The sequence below is a fragment of the Pseudochaenichthys georgianus genome, chromosome 7 (assembly GCF_902827115.2).
Source record: "Pseudochaenichthys georgianus chromosome 7, fPseGeo1.2, whole genome shotgun sequence".
NCBI classification, from domain to species: domain Eukaryota; kingdom Metazoa; phylum Chordata; class Actinopteri; order Perciformes; family Channichthyidae; genus Pseudochaenichthys; species Pseudochaenichthys georgianus.
Genome location: NC_047509.1, coordinates 2,699,846 through 2,719,845, shown reverse-complemented (window position 1 = coordinate 2,719,845; position 20,000 = coordinate 2,699,846). Strand labels below are relative to the sequence as shown.

Below are 20,000 nucleotides of genomic sequence, written 5' to 3'. Positions count from 1 at the left end.
ATGTGTTCTCGAGCTCTGGTTTAACGCACTGTAACATAGCAACAGCCCCTACATGTGTGTAGATTAAAGGATACTTCCACTCCACGATGGAGAGAGCGGCTCTTCTGATGGGGTTGTTGAGTTTCAGACAGTATAGCGCTCTGGGAGCTCTCTGGACCTGATTACTGCCCTGGACCTGAGGAAGAAGAGAAACATCATCATCATCATCATCATCATCATCATCATCATCATCATCATCATCATCATCATATAAAAAAATGTTTAGATTTAGATTTATTTGAAGTCCGATTTTAATTGTTTTTTTTTTATCCTGGATTAATTACAGACAAGTTCTGCATGGATAATCTTAACAATTACTTTCGGGACACATCGTCCTTGTCTCTGTACTAAACCATAACAAATGGTGCTACTAAAATGTGTAGTTCTTCTATTTACAGGTCGGTCTTCTGTAGTTCTTTAACTCTTGACCAATGACTGCAGTGCATTGCTACTTGATGTGATGTGAGTGTGAACATATCGGAATTGGCATATTTCTGTAGGGTTGGTCGATTGAATAATCAATTGGTCTTGTCTCACCTGTTGTTTGTCGTATTTTCTCACCAGTTGCAAACTATCACACCTGTTTCTTTATGTGGTGTCTGACTTGTTTCACCTGTTGTCTAACCCATTTGTTAGCATGTTGTCTAATGTGTGTGTTTGCTATCACCTGCTTCTTAGCATGTCACCCTACCTTTTTCTGACGTTTGTTTCTAGCTTGTTACTCAGCGTGTCTCAACCTTTATTTTGTCTGCCATGTTTTTAGCGTGTTAGCCCACCTGTTTCTAAGCTTGTTTTATTATCTATTTAAAGAATGTTAGCTCACCTGTTTCTTAGTGTGTCTTCTCACCTGATTTTAGCATGTTAGCTTACCTGTTTCTAAGCTTGTTTTATGACCTGTTTAAGTTAGCTTACCTTTTACTTAGCATGTTGTCCCACCTGTTTTTAGCATAGCTTCCCTGGTTCTTTGTGTGTTTTCTCACCTGTTTTCAGCATGTTAGCTCACCTGTTTTTAGCATGTTAGCTCACCTGTTTTTAGCATGTTAGCTCACATGTTTTTAGCATGTTAGCTCACATGTTTTTAGCATGTTAGCTCACCTGTTTTTAGCATGTTAGCTCACCTGTTTTTAGCATGTTAGCTCACCTGTTTTTAGCATGTTAGCTCACCTGTTTTTAGCATGTTAGCTCACATGTTTTTAGCATGTTAGCTCACCTGTTTTAGCATGTTAGCTCACCTGTTTTTCGATGTTAGCTCACCTGTTTTAGCATGTTAGCTCACCTGTTTTTAGCATGTTAGCTCACATGTTTTTAGCATGTTAGCTCACCTGTTTTTAGCATGTTAGCTCACATGTTTTCAGTGTGTGTTCTCACCTGGTTTCAGCATGTTAGCATACCTGTTTTTAGCATGTTAGCTCAGCTTTTTTTAGCATGTTAGCTCACCTGTTTTTAGCATGTTAGCTTACCTGTTTTCAGCATGTTAGCTCACATGTTTTCAGCATGTTAGCTCACCTGTTTTTAGCATGTTAGCTCACATGTTTTCAGTGTGTGTTCTCACCTGGTTTCAGCATGTTAGCATACCTGTTTTTAGAATGTTAGCTCAGCTTTTTTTAGCATGTTAGCTCACCTGTTTTTAGCATGTTAGCTCACATGTTTTCAGCATGTTAGCTCACATGTTTTCAGCATATTATCTCACCTGTTTTTTATGATGTTGTCCCCTCCTCCTCTGTGTCCCAGTTGAACTCGTAGTCGAATGAAGTGTGTCTGTCCTCGTCATCCTCATCGTTCCCTCCTCTCCGTCCAGCTCTTCATCCCATTCTGGGTCCTTCATCTCTCCATCTCCTCCTCCTTCTTCTCCTCCTTCTTCTCCTCCATCCCCCTCTCCTCCTCCCTCCTCCTCTTCCTCTTCCTCACCCTCACCTCCTCCCTCTTCCGATTCCATCGTATTGGTGTAACCATTACGACCAGTACCTGGGGATAGAGAAGATTACAGCTTTTAAATGATATTCAATCATTTCTGTTAAACGTCACTGTCCTCACTTTGATATCTAAACATACTGTATCTATTTTTAAGGTGTATTTTTTAATGAATCATTTAATGTCCAGAAAAAACCCTGGAAGAGTGTGTTGTCTTGAAGTTCATAGGGTGCAGCTTGATGGTATTTAAAATGTTTTTAATGTCATGCCTGCATATTTAGCTAATTTCAACAATGTGGCTACGCAATGTCTGGTTGGACAAAATAATAAACAGACCAGGTTGAGTTAAGGGAAAGATCAACCTTGACAAAAAACAGGTATTTAAACATGTTTGAAATAATAGCTAAAGTATGTCTGCAAAAATGTCTGAAAAGTATCCACAAAATCTATGAAAAACAAATAATGGGGCGAAGCTTGCGAGCTAGTTCAGGCAGTCAACTCGAGCACCAATCATACATTAACACGTGACGCACCTCGTCCCTCTTACAACCAACCAAACACATTCTCCTAAACATGCCGCTCTATTTAAGCTGCCAGGTCTTCCTGCCTCTGCCTCCTAATGCTGCTGCTGTGTTTCATGTTGCTGCTGCTTGCCTGCCCCACCACCACCCCAGCTTCCACCCCCAGCTTCCGCCCAGCTTCCACCCCAGCTTCCACCCAGCTTCCACCCCAGCTCCACCCCAGCTTCCACCCCAGCTTCCACCCCAGCTTCCACCCCAGCTTCCACCCAGCTTCCACCACAGCCTCCACCACAGCTTCCACCCCAGCTTCCACCCCAGCTTCCACCCCCAGCTTCCACCCCAGCTCCACCCCAGCTTCCACCCCAGCTCCACCCCTGCTTCCACCCAGCTTCCACCCAGCTTCCACCCAGCTTCCACCCCAACTCCACCCCTGCTTCCACTCCTGCTCCACCCCAGCTCCACCACAGCTTCCACCCCAGCTCCACCCCAGCTTCCACCCCAGCTTCCACTCCAGCTTCCACCCCAGCTCCACCCCAGCTTCCACCCCAGCTTCCACCCCCAGCTTCCACCCCAGTTCCACCCCAGCTTCCACACCAGCTTCCACCCCAGCTTCCACCCCAGTTCCACCCCAGCTTCCACTCCAGCTTCCACTCCAGCTTCCACCCCAGCTCCACCCCAGCTTCCACCCCAGCTTCCATCCCAGCTTCAACCCCAGCTTCCACCCCAGCTTCCACCCCAGCTTCCACCCCTGCTCCACCTGTAGGCTCGGGGGATAGTTATCTAGTCATCACTCAATGTTCTTTGTAAATCTGTGGAGTGATGAGGCCCGAGCCTAGGCGCCAAACTCAAACTATATGCTGCTATAATAAACATATTAAGAACACGTGAGTTGTCTGACTGAAGTACGTTGGTGAAAAATGGGCCGAAAACATGTAAAAATGTCCGATGATTAAGCAAAAAACTCCCAATGAATATGTGAAAAATATACGAAAAAGCAAGCATATGATGATATTATAGAACAGGATGCATTGTGGTAGATCAAGCTAGCCAACAGTTTATAAAGGAGGTAAAAACATCTGAACATATACACATTAATGCAGCAGTAATATTAATCTAAAGACATATAAAACACTGAGGGAACATTTGCACAATAAATAATTTTACTTTAAATATTAAACTTCAGTTAAAGTCATCATAATAGTTTAATTTAATTAGGGTGTTGAATGTCGGACTTGTGGAGTGTTTTCAGTGTTAGGACTTTTACCGAAGTAAAGGATCCAGATACGTAGTAAAGAGTCTATTCTTATTTCCTCGACTTCGTGTTTCAATCAAAGTCAATGAAAAGGAAACTGGAGGAGGATGATAGAAACAGAGAGATGTGACAGTTTCCAGAGGAAGTGAAAACAGAAATATTGTAGTGAACAGCTGTGACCTAGATCTGTGTGTGTGCGAGTGTGTGTGCGAGTGTGTGTGCGTGTGTGTGTGCGTGTGTGTGTGTGTGTGTGTGTGTGTGTGTGTGTGTGTGTGTGTGTGTGTGTGTGTGTGTGTGTGTGTGTGTGTGTGTGTGTGTGTGTGTGTGTGTGTGTGTGTGTGTGTGTGTGTGTGTGTGTGTGTGTGTGTGTGTGTGTGTGTGTGTGTGTGTGTGTGTGTGTGTGTGTGTGTGTGTGTGTGTGTGTGTGATCTGGGCCGTAATTTATGTGTTAGTACCTGAGGACCCTGAACACACACACACACGGAGGCAGAGAGATAAACCCAGTGACGGACAGCACAGTGAGATTACATCTCTTTCTCTCCCCTGCCTTTCCCTCTCTCTCTCCATCATTTAGTGATTTCCTAGATTTCTCTGTTTCCCATAATGCTTTGCTGTTGTGTCCAGCTGTTTCTGTGCATGCAGGTGTTGAGAGTCCGACCTCACTGAACACTGAAAGACTTATTCACAATCAGTGGGAAAGAACGCCTTCGAAATATCCATTGTGTTAGTACAGTGTCCCGTTTAGTGACGTCAGATTGCGACTCTATGCAGACGATGTGACGCTTGGTTTCATTTTGACCTGGAGCACATACTGGGGCACTTTTTCAGAGAATTGTGCAGAGATCGGGATGAGAGTCAGTCCCTCTGAGTTTGAGTTCATGGATTTCTGCTGTGAACCGATAGATGTATCCCTAAAGGTTGGAGTTGTTGCCCCGTGCAAGAAAAGGTCGGGTAGCTTGCGGTCTTTCTGCCGAGGAGCAGGGAAAGTGGAGCGTGAGATAGACAGGTTGAACCGGAGCTGGAAGGCACGCTCCCGATGTACCAGTTCATCTCTAACGATTGCACTACGTCACATCGGAAGCTGTCTGTCCGTGATGATTCTGTTGAATATGTACTTGTGTTACGTCGTGTAAACAAACCACTCGACCAGTGGCGGCTGCAGCATGCACTTCTTGATTCCAAACTGCTTTTGAACAGTAAGAAAACCAAAGCAATGCTCTTTGCTCCCAAGTCAGCGTCCTCTTGCCTCTCCATTGACACCCTTGATGGCGTCTCTGTTGAGTTTGTCGATACCTACAAATATCTGGGCTTTTGGTTGGACAGTAATCTGAACTTCAAACACCATATTGAAGTTCTAACTAAGAAATTGAAATTCACTCTTGGCTTCCTTCACAGACTTAAATGTTGTTTTTCAACTTCATCCCGTAAAAGGTTGGTCTCTGGCTTATTCCTGTCCCAGCTGGACTACGGTGATACCATCTATAGATTTGCCTGTCCCACTGTTTTGGCCAAACTTGACCCACTCTCCCATGCTGCACTGCGATATATATCAAATGCACCCTATAGGACTCACCATTGCAAACTGTATAGCCTAACTGGATGGTCCTCACTTAGTATGCGTAGCATTGGTTTCAATGTATAAAGCCATTTTAGGAAAGCTTCCACTGTACATATGTGCCAGATTTGCTCCAGTTTGTGACTCTTACAACCTCAGATCCAGTGCCTGGATACGGTTCCAGGTTCCTGCTGTGCGGACTGAGGCTGGGAAAAGGAGTCTTTTTTATGATGGTCCTTGGTCTTGGAATGACCTTCAATCACGCCTCAAACTGAGGGCACTTGTCTCAATAGCATGTTTTAAATTAAAGTTGTCTGAAGTCCTTACCACCAGCTGCTCTTGCAGTAATAAGTAGCACCTTTCTTACTGTCCTAATGTGCTCCATGTCGTGACTGCTTTTTTATCTTTTGTTTTCTTAGTTATGTTCTCTGTATTTTATATGTTTGTGTTATGTGTAACGTTGCTGCCTTCTTGGCCAGGTCAGCATTGCAAATGAGATTCTATCTCAATGCTTTTATCTGGTTAAATAAAGGTTAAATAAAAAAAATAAAAATAATAATATATTTAATTTATATAGCGATTCTCATCTGCCAAGACAAATCTCGAAGTGCTTCATAACAAGGGATACTGATACACTTTGAGAGATTAAACAAATAATTGTAACAATAATAAGAAATCAAAAAATAAAATATAAAATAGAGTACAAAAATAAAAGTCGGAGATAGCGATAAAAATGGCAGTACTCCAGGTGTACCGTGCTCAAAGTTTATTGGAAGGCCTGCCGAAAGAAGAGGGTCTTAAGGCCGGTTTTGAAGACCTCGGTGGAAGGGGCCGATCTCAGCTGATCTGGGAGGGAGTTCCAGAGGCGCGGGGCGAATGAGCAGAAGGCTCGGTCTCCCATTGTTCGGAGACGTGTGCGGGGGATGTAAAGAAGAGGAGCGTGGCTGGAGCGGAGATAGATAGATAAAACTCCCCCAATATTTAGACTATTCCTTGCACCCCTCTAGCATAAGCCTGAATGGTCTCAACCATGTTGCATCAGTAGCGTGCACTTGTTGTTACAGCAGGATCAGTTTGTGTTGTGGACACGACCCGTATATTTTCGCAAGCCGTGTTCAACATTTAGCATTTAGCTTATTATTTAATTTGCTTACTTTAACATCATTTGTCATGGTGGGGCTAAGGTGGGGCTAAGCCATTTCTTGGTATGGCTGCAGCCTATCCCAGCCATACCCTGGTGCCGCCACTGCACTTGACTATCAGCTATGCACTTGGCATTAGCCTCGAGACGTAACCACTTATCTCGTTAGTACCTTGTACTTTATAAACAGAAAACAAAAACTTTCCGTTATAGGATATTTACTGGAAATGACATACAAAATAGCCAATGACAAGGAGGTACCTTTCATCTCCCTTGCCAACTCCGTACAGGAAGCTGCCATCCTATTATCATAGATTTCCTCAATTCAGCTTCACAAATCAGATATACCTCTTCCATTGCGGTGCTTTCAAAGCAAGCAACTGCAACAAATAGAAACGAAGAGTCCGGGTGTCTTAAGTTCAGCTCAAAATGACGAGGTCATGCCGATAGAAAACGATGCTTGCATCACATGGAGTTAGGACACGTATTAGAGATAATATGAAGAGTTCAGATCTCTGCGAGGACCTCGGATTAGAACTGCTGCTACTTTGCGTCAAACGGAGCCAGTCGAAGTGACAGTTGACCTTCCTTTGGAGGTTTTCTAGATACGATGGCTGGAAGGAGACCCTCGGGCCGACCCAGAATGCAATGGAGAGATCATATCTCATCTGGTATGTGAAAATCCAAGGATCACCCAGGAGGAGATGGAAACGAGAAACCTCTGGACGCCCTTGCTTAGTCTTTACTACAGTGATCCATCAAACCTTTCATGATTGGTTTGTACTTCTTTTTTGTATCTCAATATAAAACATAAATGTTATCTGTGACTCACTGGTAGTTTTGTTAGTTTTGACGTACCCATGAACTAAAGCTGGATTGTCCGTTGATACTCTCTTAGAATACTATAGTTGTTGACGTTTCTCATCGGCAGCAGGTCAGGGTGGATCGACGGGTGAAACAAACACAAGACTTTATCCAAGTGTACCTTGGAGACCTTTGGAGGATGCATTGTATCTAGAAAGAGTCCTTTGCAGGTCCACTCCATTCCTCAAAAACAGAGATCTAACCCAGAACTAGAGTCAGGACACATTTGCTGCATCACAACACAAATTATGACATAACGTTCAAAATAAAAGCATCCCGAACTGTGTCAGCGATGGATTATTTCTCTGGAGGTTGATTTGATGATTTCATTTTTAAATAATGATCAGCAGAAATGGAGAGAGACTACACATTTTCAACCAAAAACCCCCCAGAATGCTACTTTAAAGTCTTTCCTCCCTAAAGCCATTGCTGGTGTCACCGCAGCAGGTTTGTCACCCGTCCAATCAGAAGCTCCGGTTCTGGGACAGTGGAGGTCACATGACCCGCAGGACCGCAAGAACCGACTAATGATCCCCGAATTATCCCGAGTCAACTCACATCATGACAACAGTGTGTGTGTGTGTGTGTGTGTGTGTGTGTGTGTGTGTGTGTGTGTGTGTGTGTGTGTGTGTGTGTGTGTGTGTGTGTGTGTGTGTGTGTGTGTGTGTGTGTGTGTGTGTGTGTGTGTGTGTGTGTGTGTGTGTGTGTGTGTGTGTGTGTGTGTGTGTGTGTGTGTGTGTGTGTGTGTGTGTGTGTGTGTGTGTGTGTGTGTGTGTGTGTGTGTGTGAGAGAGAGTTGTGTGTGTGAGAGAGAGTTGCGTGTGTGTGATGGTGAAACGGGGCATCCCATCACTCACACACAACAATGCATCCGCCTTGTTAACTTCCTACTTTTCCCTGCCTTGTCTCTCTCTGTGTGTGTGTGTGTGTGTGTGTGTGTGTGTGTGTGTGTGTGTGTGTGTGTGTGTGTGTGTGTGTGTGTGTGTGTGTGTGTGTGTATGTGTGTGTGTGTGTGTGTGTGTGTGTGTGTGTGTGTGTGTGTGTGTGTGTGTGTGTGTGTGTGTGTGTGTGTGTGTGTGTGTGTGTGTGTGTGTGTGTGTGTGTGTGTGTGTGTGTGTGTGTGTGTGTGTGTGTGTGTGTGTGTGTGTGTGTGTGTGATGTGTGTGTCACGCTGCCCTCCAGCCTGATCCAGCTGGAAGGTCATCAGTTCGTTTAGTGGATGTTGGGGCAGTTTTTCTTCTTCTTCACTGCTCAGATTGCAGACTCCCAGAAGCACTGGAACTTCTAATGAAACCCGATCAATACGTCATCGAGCTGAAATGGATTGTCTTGTGTTTTGTTATGATGCTTTACACAGGAATACGTGTGTTAAAAGGTTACTGTTAGAAAGAGTAGCCCTCCACCAACGCCATTTCCATAAGTGAAAAATGCTGCGTGTTTGCAAAATATGAAACGGTTCTTACATGGCCCATGTTTCACCTTTCCACTAATTTACATTCAAATGAACAAAGCCTCCTTGGCACAGCTAATGTATTCATCTGTGACATTTGTGTTAATATTTTTGACCTTTCGGGCTCTTTTACCCCAACCGCTGTTGGTCTGGACTTTCCATATTTTAAGTTAAATTCAAATATGAAACCTCCCAAAACGAAACAGCTGAACCAATTCCTTGGTCTTTTGAACCAACGACAGGATGTTTTGGCCGACTGTTTCGAAAACCTAAAAACAACAAAACGGGCCGCACGAGGAGAGGAAGAAACGATGGATGTATCCCTACGGGTTGGGAATGAGTTGTTGCCCCATGCCAGAAAAGGTCGGGTAGCTTGGAGTCTTTTTGGCGAGGAGAAAGGAAAGTGGAGCGTGAGATAGACAGGTTGAACCGGAGCTGGAAGGCAAGCTCTCAATTTACCAGTTCATCTACAACGATTAAATTACGTCACATTGAAGGACGTAGGTAGGTGTGTCATCTAGTTTAGTGCACTGGCATCATTAAAAAACAAAACTAACTGGATCCAATGTGAACAAAATGACCCAAACTGGGAGCCTTGGTTGAGCCTTTCAGGTGTGAAAAAGCCCTCAAAAGTGGTGATTCTACATCTGTCACTCGTCGATGCCTGACATCTCGTGTTGTTAGTCTGCTTATAGACAAATGTGAGTTTTAAGTCGAAGCAAATAAACCTACATCTCTTTAGAGAGGCTGACGTCTGTCCATGCCACCGTTACTTTGAGGTGTATGAGGATTAATCACAAATTAAAAGTGTCCTCTGTATCAGAAGGAAGAACCAAGCAATCCTTTTGGACATAAGAGTGAACTGGTTGAAACTCAGCATACTCAGTTACAGAATATAACTATCCTGATGAACGTTTTCACGGTTTTCAGACTAATCTAATTGGTTTCACACTTAATTTAAACGAAGAATAATCCATCATAGTGAAGGTTATCTTATTACGATAAAACCAAGAGGAACGTTTTGCATATTTTCCTGTTGCTGCGTTCAAGGATACCAAGTCAACTGATTAACGTTTTAACTTAACTGACCAAATTCACTTCACAATGTCCATGTTTGATTGTCTTCTGAGATATTAAAAAGTATCACCTCTCTTTAAAGGTTTCTGTGAGGTTCAGATGTAAAGTTAAAATAAATCCTCGCTCTGTGGGCCAAACAAAAGGGGCGGATTAACTCTGCTGCCACGGTAACCGATGATGTCACATGTGTTAATGCTCATTTCCATGACAACGTTATCAGAAGGTCCGTTGGGGCCATCTTAATTCTGCGAGCGGCAAAGCAGGAAAGTCTGATCCTCGTTCGGGATCAGCAGGATTAAAACTTAGTCCCTTTCCGAAAAAGATGGAGGTCGTGATCTGCGATAACCCCGAGGTAGCCGAGGTCAAAGGTCACGATGCAACACAGAGGGTATGTACCTGCTCAGGTTGTACAGCTGATTGAGAGACTAAAAAGCCAGGCTCTTACTTTTAAAATCCTGTCACTATAAGGGGTTCTTAAACCTGAAGGGTCCTGAGATAAATCTGAGAGGTTGAAAGATGATTAAAAGGAACAACTAATAAATATTTGGTTAAAAAAACGAAACTACTTCTCAAAAAATACGATTAATTTTTTCTTGTAAAAACTGACTCCTCATCCGGCCTCTAAAAGTCCTCAATATGAATAATTTTAAGATGGTGGGCCTGCTTAAAGATAGATCATTTATATTTCTAGAAAATAAGTTGCAAACAAACGTTTATGATACTTACAGGTTTTGTTCAGCAGGATAATCTCCATCTAATTACACCACTTTTATTAAAAAAGTAAAGTGTTGGTCACATGACTTCACGTCACCACCGCTAAGCTAAATGCGGCTAATGTTGGGCTATAAAGGAACTACAGCACGGTCACATGACTTCACGTCACCACCGCTAAGCTAAAGGCGGCTAATGTTGGGCTATAAAGGAACTACAGCACGGTCACATGACTTCACGTCACCACCGCTAAGCTAAAGGCGGCTAATATTGGGCTATAAAGGAACTACAGCACGGTCACATGACTTCACGTCACCACCGCTAAGCTAAAGGCGGCTAATGTTGGGCTATAAAGGAACTACAGCACGGTCACATGACTTCACGTCACCACCGCTAAGCTAAAGGATGCTAATGTTAGGCTATAAAGGAACTACAGCACGGTCACATGACTTCACGTCACCACCGCTAAGCTAAAGGCGGCTAATGTTGGGCTATAAAGGAATTACAGCACGGTCACATGACTTCACGTCACCACCGCGAAGCTAAAGTCGGCTAATCTTGGGCTATAAAGCAAATACAGCACGGTCACATGACTTCACGTCACCATCGCTAAGCTAAAGACGGCTAATGTTGGGCTATAAAGGAACTACAGCACGGTCACATGACTTCACGTCACCACCGCTAAGCTAAAGGATGCTAATGTTAGGCTATAAAGGAACTACAGCACGGTCACATGACTTCACGTCACCACCGCTAAGCTAAAGGCGGCTAATGTTGGGCTATAAAGGAACTACAGCACAGTCACATGACTTCACGTCACCACCGCTAAGCTAAAGGATGCTAATGTTAGGCTATAAAGGAACTACAGCACGGTCACATGACTTCACGTCACCACCGCTAAGCTAAAGGATGCTAATGTTAGGCTATAAAGGAACTACAGCACGGTCACATGACTTCACGTCACCACCGCTAAACTAAAGGCGGCTAATGTTGGGCTATAAAGGAACTACAGCACGGTCACATGACTTCACGTCACCATCGCTAAGCTAAAGGCGGCTAATCTTGGGCTATAAAGGAACTACAGCAGGTTTTGTGCACCTTACTGATCGTTTAAATGTTCATATGTTGTGTATTAGCACTCTTTCCAACTACTCCAACTTCTGTACTACAGCAACTGCTGCACAAAAACTGTATTTCCCTCTTGATAAATAAGGTTCAATCTTATGTCACGGTTCTTTGTTACGAGGAAATGTTGTCATTTAAAATAGCCACTCGTGTGAACCTCTAACAGGCCAGAGAAAACTAAGTGTGTGCTTCCATGGTCACATGTGAGAACAACATCAAAGAGGAACATGAAACAGAAAGCTACTGATACAGTAAGAGCTTAGACTGAAACTTAATTATTTTATAAATGAAAACTGCCTTTCTGTCTTCAAAGCAGCCCCTCAGTCAGAGAGCAGGTTCAAAGGGACCAGATGACCCAGGAGAGGAAGTAAAGGTCTATGATTGACACTTAAATTGGATACAGTACAACAATAAACTTATTTATCACTAATGTTGGGCTATAAAGGAACTACAGCACGGTCACATGACTTCACGTCACCACCGCTAAGCTAAAGGCGGCTAATGTTGGACTATAAAGGAACTACAGCACGGTCACATGACTTCACGTCACCACCGCTAAGCTAAAGGTGGCTAATGTTGGGCTATAAAGGAACTACAGCACGGTCACATGACTTCACGTCACCACCGCTAAGCTAAAGGCGGCTAATGTTGGGCTATAAAGGAACTACAGCACGGTCACATGACTTCACGTCACCACCGCTAAGCTAAAGGTGGCTAATGTTGGGCTATAAAGGAACTACAGCACGGTCACATGACTTCACGTCACCACCGCTAAGCTAAAGGTGGCTAATGTTGGGCTATAAAGGAACTACAGCACGGTCACATGACTTCACGTCACCACCGCTAAGCTAAAGGCGGCTAATGTTGGGCTATAAAGGAACTACAGCACGGTCACTTGACTTCACGTCACCACCGCTAAGCTAAAGGTGGCTAATGTTGGGCTATAAAGGAACTACAGCACGGTCACATGACTTCACGTCACCACCGCTAAGTTAAAGGTGGCTAATGTTGGGCTACAAAGGAACTACAGTACGGTCACATGACTTCACGTCACCACCGCTAAGTTAAAGGTGGCTAATGTTGGGCTACAAAGGAACTACAGTACGGTCACATGACTTCACGTCACCACCGCTAAGTTAAAGGTGGCTAATGTTGGGCTACAAAGGAACTACAGTACGGTCACATGACTTCACGTCACCACCGCTAAGTTAAAGGTGGCTAATGTTGGGCTACAAAGGAACTACAGTACGGTCACATGACTTCACGTCACCACCGCTAAGTTAAAGGTGGCTAATGTTGGGCTACAAAGGAACTACAGTACGGTCACATGACTTCACGTCACCACCGCTAAGTTAAAGGTGGCTAATGTTGGGCTACAAAGGAACTACAGTACGGTCACATGACTTCACGTCACCACCGCTAAGCTAAAGGAGGCTAATGTTGGGCGTGATGACATTTAGTCGTCTCATTTAGACACTTGTTAGCAACCGCCTTTTTTAAATTCCCCAGTGGGATATTTACTGATGAAAAACAAATCTCAGAATTGCTAAAATTACAGATTATTCTGAAATATATTTTCTACATCCTGCACTCTCCTGCCTCTCTTTTATATGTATATTAAACAGATTGAATGTTTGTGTTATCAAAGTCCTCTGCACACAGCTGTTTATTTCTCCATCAGTGATTCATGTCACGTGAGCAGGAGAGTAAAGATGTACATTCGCTGTAAAGACAGTTTTATGGAACAAATATTAATGAGGTTAATTGAGTTTTGTTGTTGTTGTTTTTCCTGCAGCAATAAAACATCTGATGTTTTTGCTTATCTGACCTTATATAATATGTTTTACACTTATATTTTCACCTTGTGGACAAAATAAAAATGATAAAAGACTGAATTTTAAACTGTTTCGAGAAATACTCTATTTTAGTGTGGATGCATGCGTAGTTAATGCTTTCCCTTTGTTTATATAAAGTATATAGATAGAAAATAACCCACAGTTTTACATAACACATATTGTAATTAGATTAATTAAACGTCATCTGCAGGGATCACACATCTGCCGAGGATGTGACCTCTGCTCGTGTCTGCTGATGTGACGTTTGATTATAGCTGCTGCTATTATGCGGCTATGTTTACTGATAGTTAATCATTTTAATTATATGTATGTGTTTGCCACTTCCTTTTAATGTGTAAGCCTGCATATTTGATTTTTCTTTTATAAACATATATTTAATGTATTATTTCATATATTTAGTAGCTTTCAGTTTGGCTTTATGATGTGTAATTCCTTCTTTTTAATGTAAACTCAAGAACAAATATATAATAAACCAAAGTAAGCAGTCACATTATACTGCATACTATTTATTATTATTATTATTATTATTGACTGCTAGTTCACTTACTTCTGCTGCTACCAATGTTTACTATAGTTCCTTATTTTTATTTTATTACACGTGTTTGCCAATGTTTTTATTTTATTCTATTAATTTGTATTATTATACATTTAGTTATTTAATTATTTATTTTTTGTGTATTTATAACCCTTTTTATTTAAATCACTAAACATTAACTGTTTTATTTGTATTGTTTTTATTGTTTGCCCTTTCCCTTTTTTGTATTATTTTAACCATGATTACTTATTTTTTTACGTTTTAATAACACGTGTTTACCTCTTATTTTTAACGCATTAGAAAACTTGATTTGTCTTTAATTTAATTGTTTTATTGGATTTCCTTTTTACGCTGTTTTAACTCGATGTGTGATGTGTATGTGCAGCCGCTGTCCCGCGGCAGCTGGATTACTGATTCTGATGCAACTCGTAAAAAGCAGTTTTACGATGTGACAATAAAGACTTCTTACTTCGGTGTCTCTCCTCGTGCATCTCCGCTGCTTCTCACTCTCAGCTGCGAACACCGAGAATCATCTTCACTGTTTCATCAGTTCCGCTTGTATCCCCATCAGCCTCTCAAACAACTTCACTGCATTTCACCCGAGACAAAAAACTCAAAATTAATCCACTTCTTGTTCTTTTTATTCCTCCTTCTTTCCCCGGTGCAGCTGCAGAGATCAATGCATCGATTTACATCCGGAGTTTAGTCATAAAAAGTGAGAAGAGCGGAAATAAATCCAGAGGAAGATCTGAGGAGAGAAATTCGCTTTTTTTCAGCTTCGTATCACTAATCTGTCTCTCTCTCTCCCTCTCTCTCTATCGCTCTCTCTCTCTCCCTCTCTCTCTCTCTCTCTCTCTCTCTCTCTCTCTTCATCTACGTGTTCATTCTCGATGTCTCTCTCTCTTTCTCTCCCTCTCTCTCTTCATCTATCTGTTCATTCTCGATGTCTCTCTCTCTTTCTCTCTCTCTCTCTCTCTCTCTCTCTCTCTCTCTCTCTCTCTCTCTCTCTCTCTCTCTCTCTTCGTCTATCTGTTAATTCTCGATGCCTCTCTCTCCATCTATCTGTTCATTCTCTCTCTCTCTCTCTCTCTCTCTCTCTCTCTCTCTCGCTCTCTCTCTCTCTCTGTCTCTCTTCATCTATCTGTTAATTCTCGATGTCTCTCTCTCTCTCTCTCTCTCTCTCTCTCTCTCTCTCTCTCTCTCTCTCTCTCTCTCTCTCTTCGTCTATCTGTTAATTCTCGATGCCTCTCTCTCCATCTATCTGTTCATTCTCTCTCTCTCTCTCTCTCTCTCCCAATTGGGGATTAAATATAAAAAAGCTCAGTGTGTTAAAGGGGAGGGCAGCTGGAGCATTAAAGGGACAGAATACAAATCAGCAGCTTTATTATGATAATATGTTTCCTCATCATGATGATGACACTACATGTTACATTAATGACTATATATCTTGTTTTCATGCAATAAATGAACTTCTTGCCATATTGCCTATTTATATTATTAAGAACGTTTGTTCATCCATATAAATAAAATGTTGTACACATTTCTAGAATTTGTTTTGCTTTCGAGCCTGTTAAATGGTATTACTGTACATATTTTAAAATTATTATTATGTTATGTCACTTCACAGAAACTGCTCTCATTGCTGTCACTGAGGAACTGCACACTGCCAAAGCAGCCTCCCTCTCCTCTGTCATCATCCTTTTGGACCTGTCTGCTGCATTCGACACGGTGAACCATCAGATCCTCCTTCATACTCTCCAAGAACTTGGAGTTTCAGGCTCTGCACTTTCCCTCCTCACCTCATACCTCAAAGACCGCACCTACAGGGTCACTTGGAGAGGGTCCGAGTCCGACCCTTGTCAATTAACTACAGGGGTCCCTCAGGGCTCTGTTCTCGGTCCCCTCCTCTTCTCCCTGTACACAAACTCGCTCGGATCAGTCATTAGCCCGCATGGTTTTTCATACCACTGCTACGCTGACGACACCCAACTAATTCTGTCCTTTCCCCGCTCAGAGACCCAGGTCGTCGCACGCATCTCTGCTTGTCTAGTTGACATCTCTCAGTGGATGTCTGCTCATCACCTCAAGCTCAACCTTGACAAAACTGAACTGCTTTTCCTTCCGGAAAAGATTGTCCCACCTAACAATCAACATCGGCACCTCTGTTGTTTCCCCGACTCAGACTGCAAGGAATCTGGGTGTGACCCTAGATAACAACCTGTCCTTCACTGCAAACATCGCTGCTACAACCCGCTGCTGCAGATACACGCTCTACAACATCAGGAGGATGCGTCCCCAGCTGACCCAGAAAGCCACGCAGCTTCTGGTCCAGGCTCTCGTCACCTCACGCCTAGACTACTGCAACTCCCTCCTGGCTGGTCTACCTGCATGTGCCATCCGACCTCTGCAGCTCATCCAGAATGCAGCGGCTCGTCTGGTCTTCAACCTTCCTAAATGTTCCCACACCACGCCGCTCCTCCGCTCCCTCCACTGGCTTCCAGTAACTGCTAGAATCCACTTCAAGACAAGTTGCGTACCATGCTGCGAATGGATCTGGCCCTTCCTACATCCAGGACATGGTTAAACTGTACACCCCAGCGCGTGCACTCAGCTCTGCATCAGCCAAACGGCTCGCTGCACCCTCGCTGCGAGGGGGACCCAAGTTCCCATCAGCAAAAACACGTGGGTTTGCTATCCTGGCTCCAAAGATGGTGGAATGAGCTCCCATTGACATCAGGACAGCAGAAAGCTTACACACCTTCCGGCGCAGACTGAAAACTCATCTCTTTCGACTCCATCTCGAGCGATAGAATTACTAACAAAGAACTGCTAACAGAGCACTTATATACTAACAAAGCACTGGCTTATCTAAAGCCAGTTGAGTAGCACTTGAAATACTTGGCTCTATGAAACCTGATGCACTTATATGATTCTGTTTTCTTCAAGGTTGTGTCTTCCTGGTCGAATGTACTTATTGTAAGTCGCTTTGGATAAAAGCGTCAGCTAAATGCAATGTAATGTAATGTAATGTAATATTACTGTACATATTTAAAAATTATTATTATGTTACTGTTCAATTTAAAAGAATAAAACAAACATTTAAAATAGTTATAATTTGTTTCTATTCTTAAATCATGTTTCTATGGACCGACATGTTAATTGTTATGTATTACATATGTTCTCACATCTTTCTGGACTATCTCCTTATTGCATATTCTTTTACCGTGAATACTGTAATGTTTAGTAAATCACTATAACCATAAGAAGAAGGTTTGAGGTCATGCAAGGAAGAAGTAGTGGAAGAGAAAATATGAAGAAGGAGAAGAGCACAACAAAAGGAAGCAGACAAGGAAAGGAGGAAGAGGAGGAAAAGATGAAGGTGAAGGAGGAAGGAGAAACAGTTCTTGACTTTGTGCTGAAATTGAACCTGAAGACTTCATAGAGCAGCAGATGTCTCTCTCTCTCTCTCTCTCTCTCTCTCTCTCTCTTCGTCTATCTGTTAATTCTCGATGCCTCTCTCTCCATCTATCTGTTCATTCATGCAAGGAAGAAGTAGTGGAAGAGAAAATATGAAGAAGGAGAAGAGCACAACAAAAGGAAGCAGACAAGGAAAGGAGGAAGAGGAGGAAAAGATGAAGGTGAAGGAGGAAGGAGAAACAGTTCTTGACTTTGTGCTGAAATTGAACCTGAAGACTTCATAGAGCAGCAGATTAAACTGTAATACAACGTGTGTGTGTGTGTGTGTGTGTGTGTGTGTGTGTGTGTGTGTGTGTGTGTGTGTGTGTGTGTGTGTGTGTGTGTGTGTGTGTGTGTGTGTGTGTGTGTGTGTGTGTGTGTGTGTGTGTGTGTGTGTGTGTGTGTGTGTGTGTGTGTGTGTGTGTGAAGGTCGGTATGTCATCTTCAGACTGCTTAATTTACCTTCAAGTACGTCAACAAATCGTCTTCATGTCTCAATGTCACAGTGTCACCGTCTGACCTATATATACAGTGGACTTGATATATAGGGAGTAGGGAGGCGTGTGGCGCAGTGGATTAGTGCGTTGGTGTTCAAACCCCACTGCAGTCAGCATGTTGTTGTGTCCCTGAGACACTTCACCCCAAATTGCTCCTGTGGGGATCGTCCACAGTATGTAAATCGCTTTGGATAAAAGCGTCTAACAAGTGACATGTGTTCAGAATCAGAATACCTTTATGAGTCCCACAGAGGGGACGTGTGCATCGTTACAGCAGGAAAGAGCCACATACAGCTTAAAGGTGGGGTAGGTAAGTTTGAGAAACCGGCTCGAGATCGCAAGAATTTGAAAATACACAACCGGAGAAATTCTGCCACTTCCTTACAGAGCCCCTCCTCCAACACACACGAACGCGCACATGACCAATGAGGGCACGAGATACATTTGTGCCCCGATGGAAGGCTGACAGGCAGGTAGGCCATCCAGTTACTTTAGCCGGGCCGGCTAAACGGATTGGTTGTACTTTGTACAGTATTACGGCTTCCACTGATGACATTTTTTTATGGATTTTTTGTCAAAGCACTTAAGATATTCATTGCTATCGGGATGTTAAGAGCATTCCATGGAATATAACAAAAAGTGTATCTCGAGCCGGTTTCTGAAACGTACCTACCCCACCTTTAATATACATATGTTTAAAAAAAAGTACTAAGTTATGATATAATAAAAAAAAGAAAGTAAAACAAATTATTTTCAAAATACAAATCCTGTAACAGTTCTTAGGATTTAGCAGCCAGGCATATATTATACAGTTATTAATGGCTTATGTATATCATGTATATTTTGATGGTATTTAACAGCAAGTTACACAATTTACAAAATAAAAAAACACCCATGCATGTATATGTGTTTACAGGATAAACCCACAATGTTCCTTTACTTCCTCTTTCCTTCCCACCTTTCCTCTCTCCTCAGCTTCCTTTCATCGGACTCGTTTCTTTATAGTTACTCACAACTTAGGCTCAGACAGTTTAGTGTTCGTCAGAGAAGAGAGGTTTCAGGGGTGTTTCTGCATTTTGATTGGAAATGTTTTCCCAATGATTGCAAGAGATTGTTTTCTTTAAAATGTCTAAAACTATGTTGTGCTTTGCAATACAAATACAAACAACGCAAAATCAAATGTGTGTACTTGTGTTGTCTTTGTTTAAGGCATGGCTGCAACATTCCTTTAGTATGACTTCTTATGGCTTCCTGACTTAACTTCCCCTCTTCTCCTTCTCTTCTTCCTCATGTTATTCTCCTCGTCTCCTTCACTCCTTCCTAATGTTCTTTCCTTTATCTTATACTCTACTTCTTATGCTATCTCCCAAGTCTCATTCTATTTATAATATTGTTATGTTTGCATTTATTGTACACCTTAATTCCTCTTACTTGTGAGAGTTGCTTCATTTTAAAGAAGATTAATGAAAAAGTGAAAAATAATATTATGACATTTCCAATAAAAGCTACATTTTGATTAAAGAGAATACAAAATATTAGAAGTTAAAGTAAAAAAGGTGCAAATTATACTACATTATATAATATCTATATCACAATATTTAAACTCCCTCTTCAATTCAACGGTTTACAGAGGAACAATCTTTCTGTCTCCATCAGATCAGAGATGACAGGATGAGTGTGAGTGTGTGTGTGTGTGTGTGTGTGTGTGTGTGTGTGTGTGTGTGTGTGTGTGTGTGTGTGTGTGTGTGTGTGTGTGTGTGTGTGTGTGTGCGTGCGTGCGTGTGTGTGTGTGTGTGTGTGTGTGTGTGTGTGTGTGTGTGTGTGTGTGTGTGTGTGTGTGTGTGTGTGTGTGTGTGTGTGTGTGTGTGTGTGTGTGTGTGTGTGTGTGTGTGTGTGGGTGTGTGTCACTAAACTTTGTATTAATCCGTTCATAATCCCGCTGCTGGACTCCCAGAGAGGATTTACTCCTTTCTCTCTTTTCTGTCGTTTTGTTGTTTGTGTCAAAATAAAA

The 20,000-nt window shown here is 42.6% G+C and overlaps 1 protein-coding gene across 1 annotated transcript in view; it reads right to left on the bottom strand.

Moving 5' to 3' along the window:
* LOC117449591 (voltage-dependent L-type calcium channel subunit alpha-1F-like) overlaps positions 1–14,804 on the bottom strand; it is a 49,434-nt gene extending 34,630 nt beyond the window's left edge. The window contains exons 1-3 of the mRNA XM_034087353.2: positions 14,506–14,804; positions 1,730–2,004; positions 75–175 (exon numbers count right to left, since the gene is read on the bottom strand). Coding sequence (XP_033943244.2) covers positions 75–175; positions 1,730–2,004; positions 14,506–14,527 — 398 coding nt within the window. The 5' untranslated portion in view covers positions 14,528–14,804. The remainder of the gene's footprint in view (positions 1–74; positions 176–1,729; positions 2,005–14,505) is intronic.
* Positions 14,805–20,000: the final 5,196 nt, after the last annotated feature.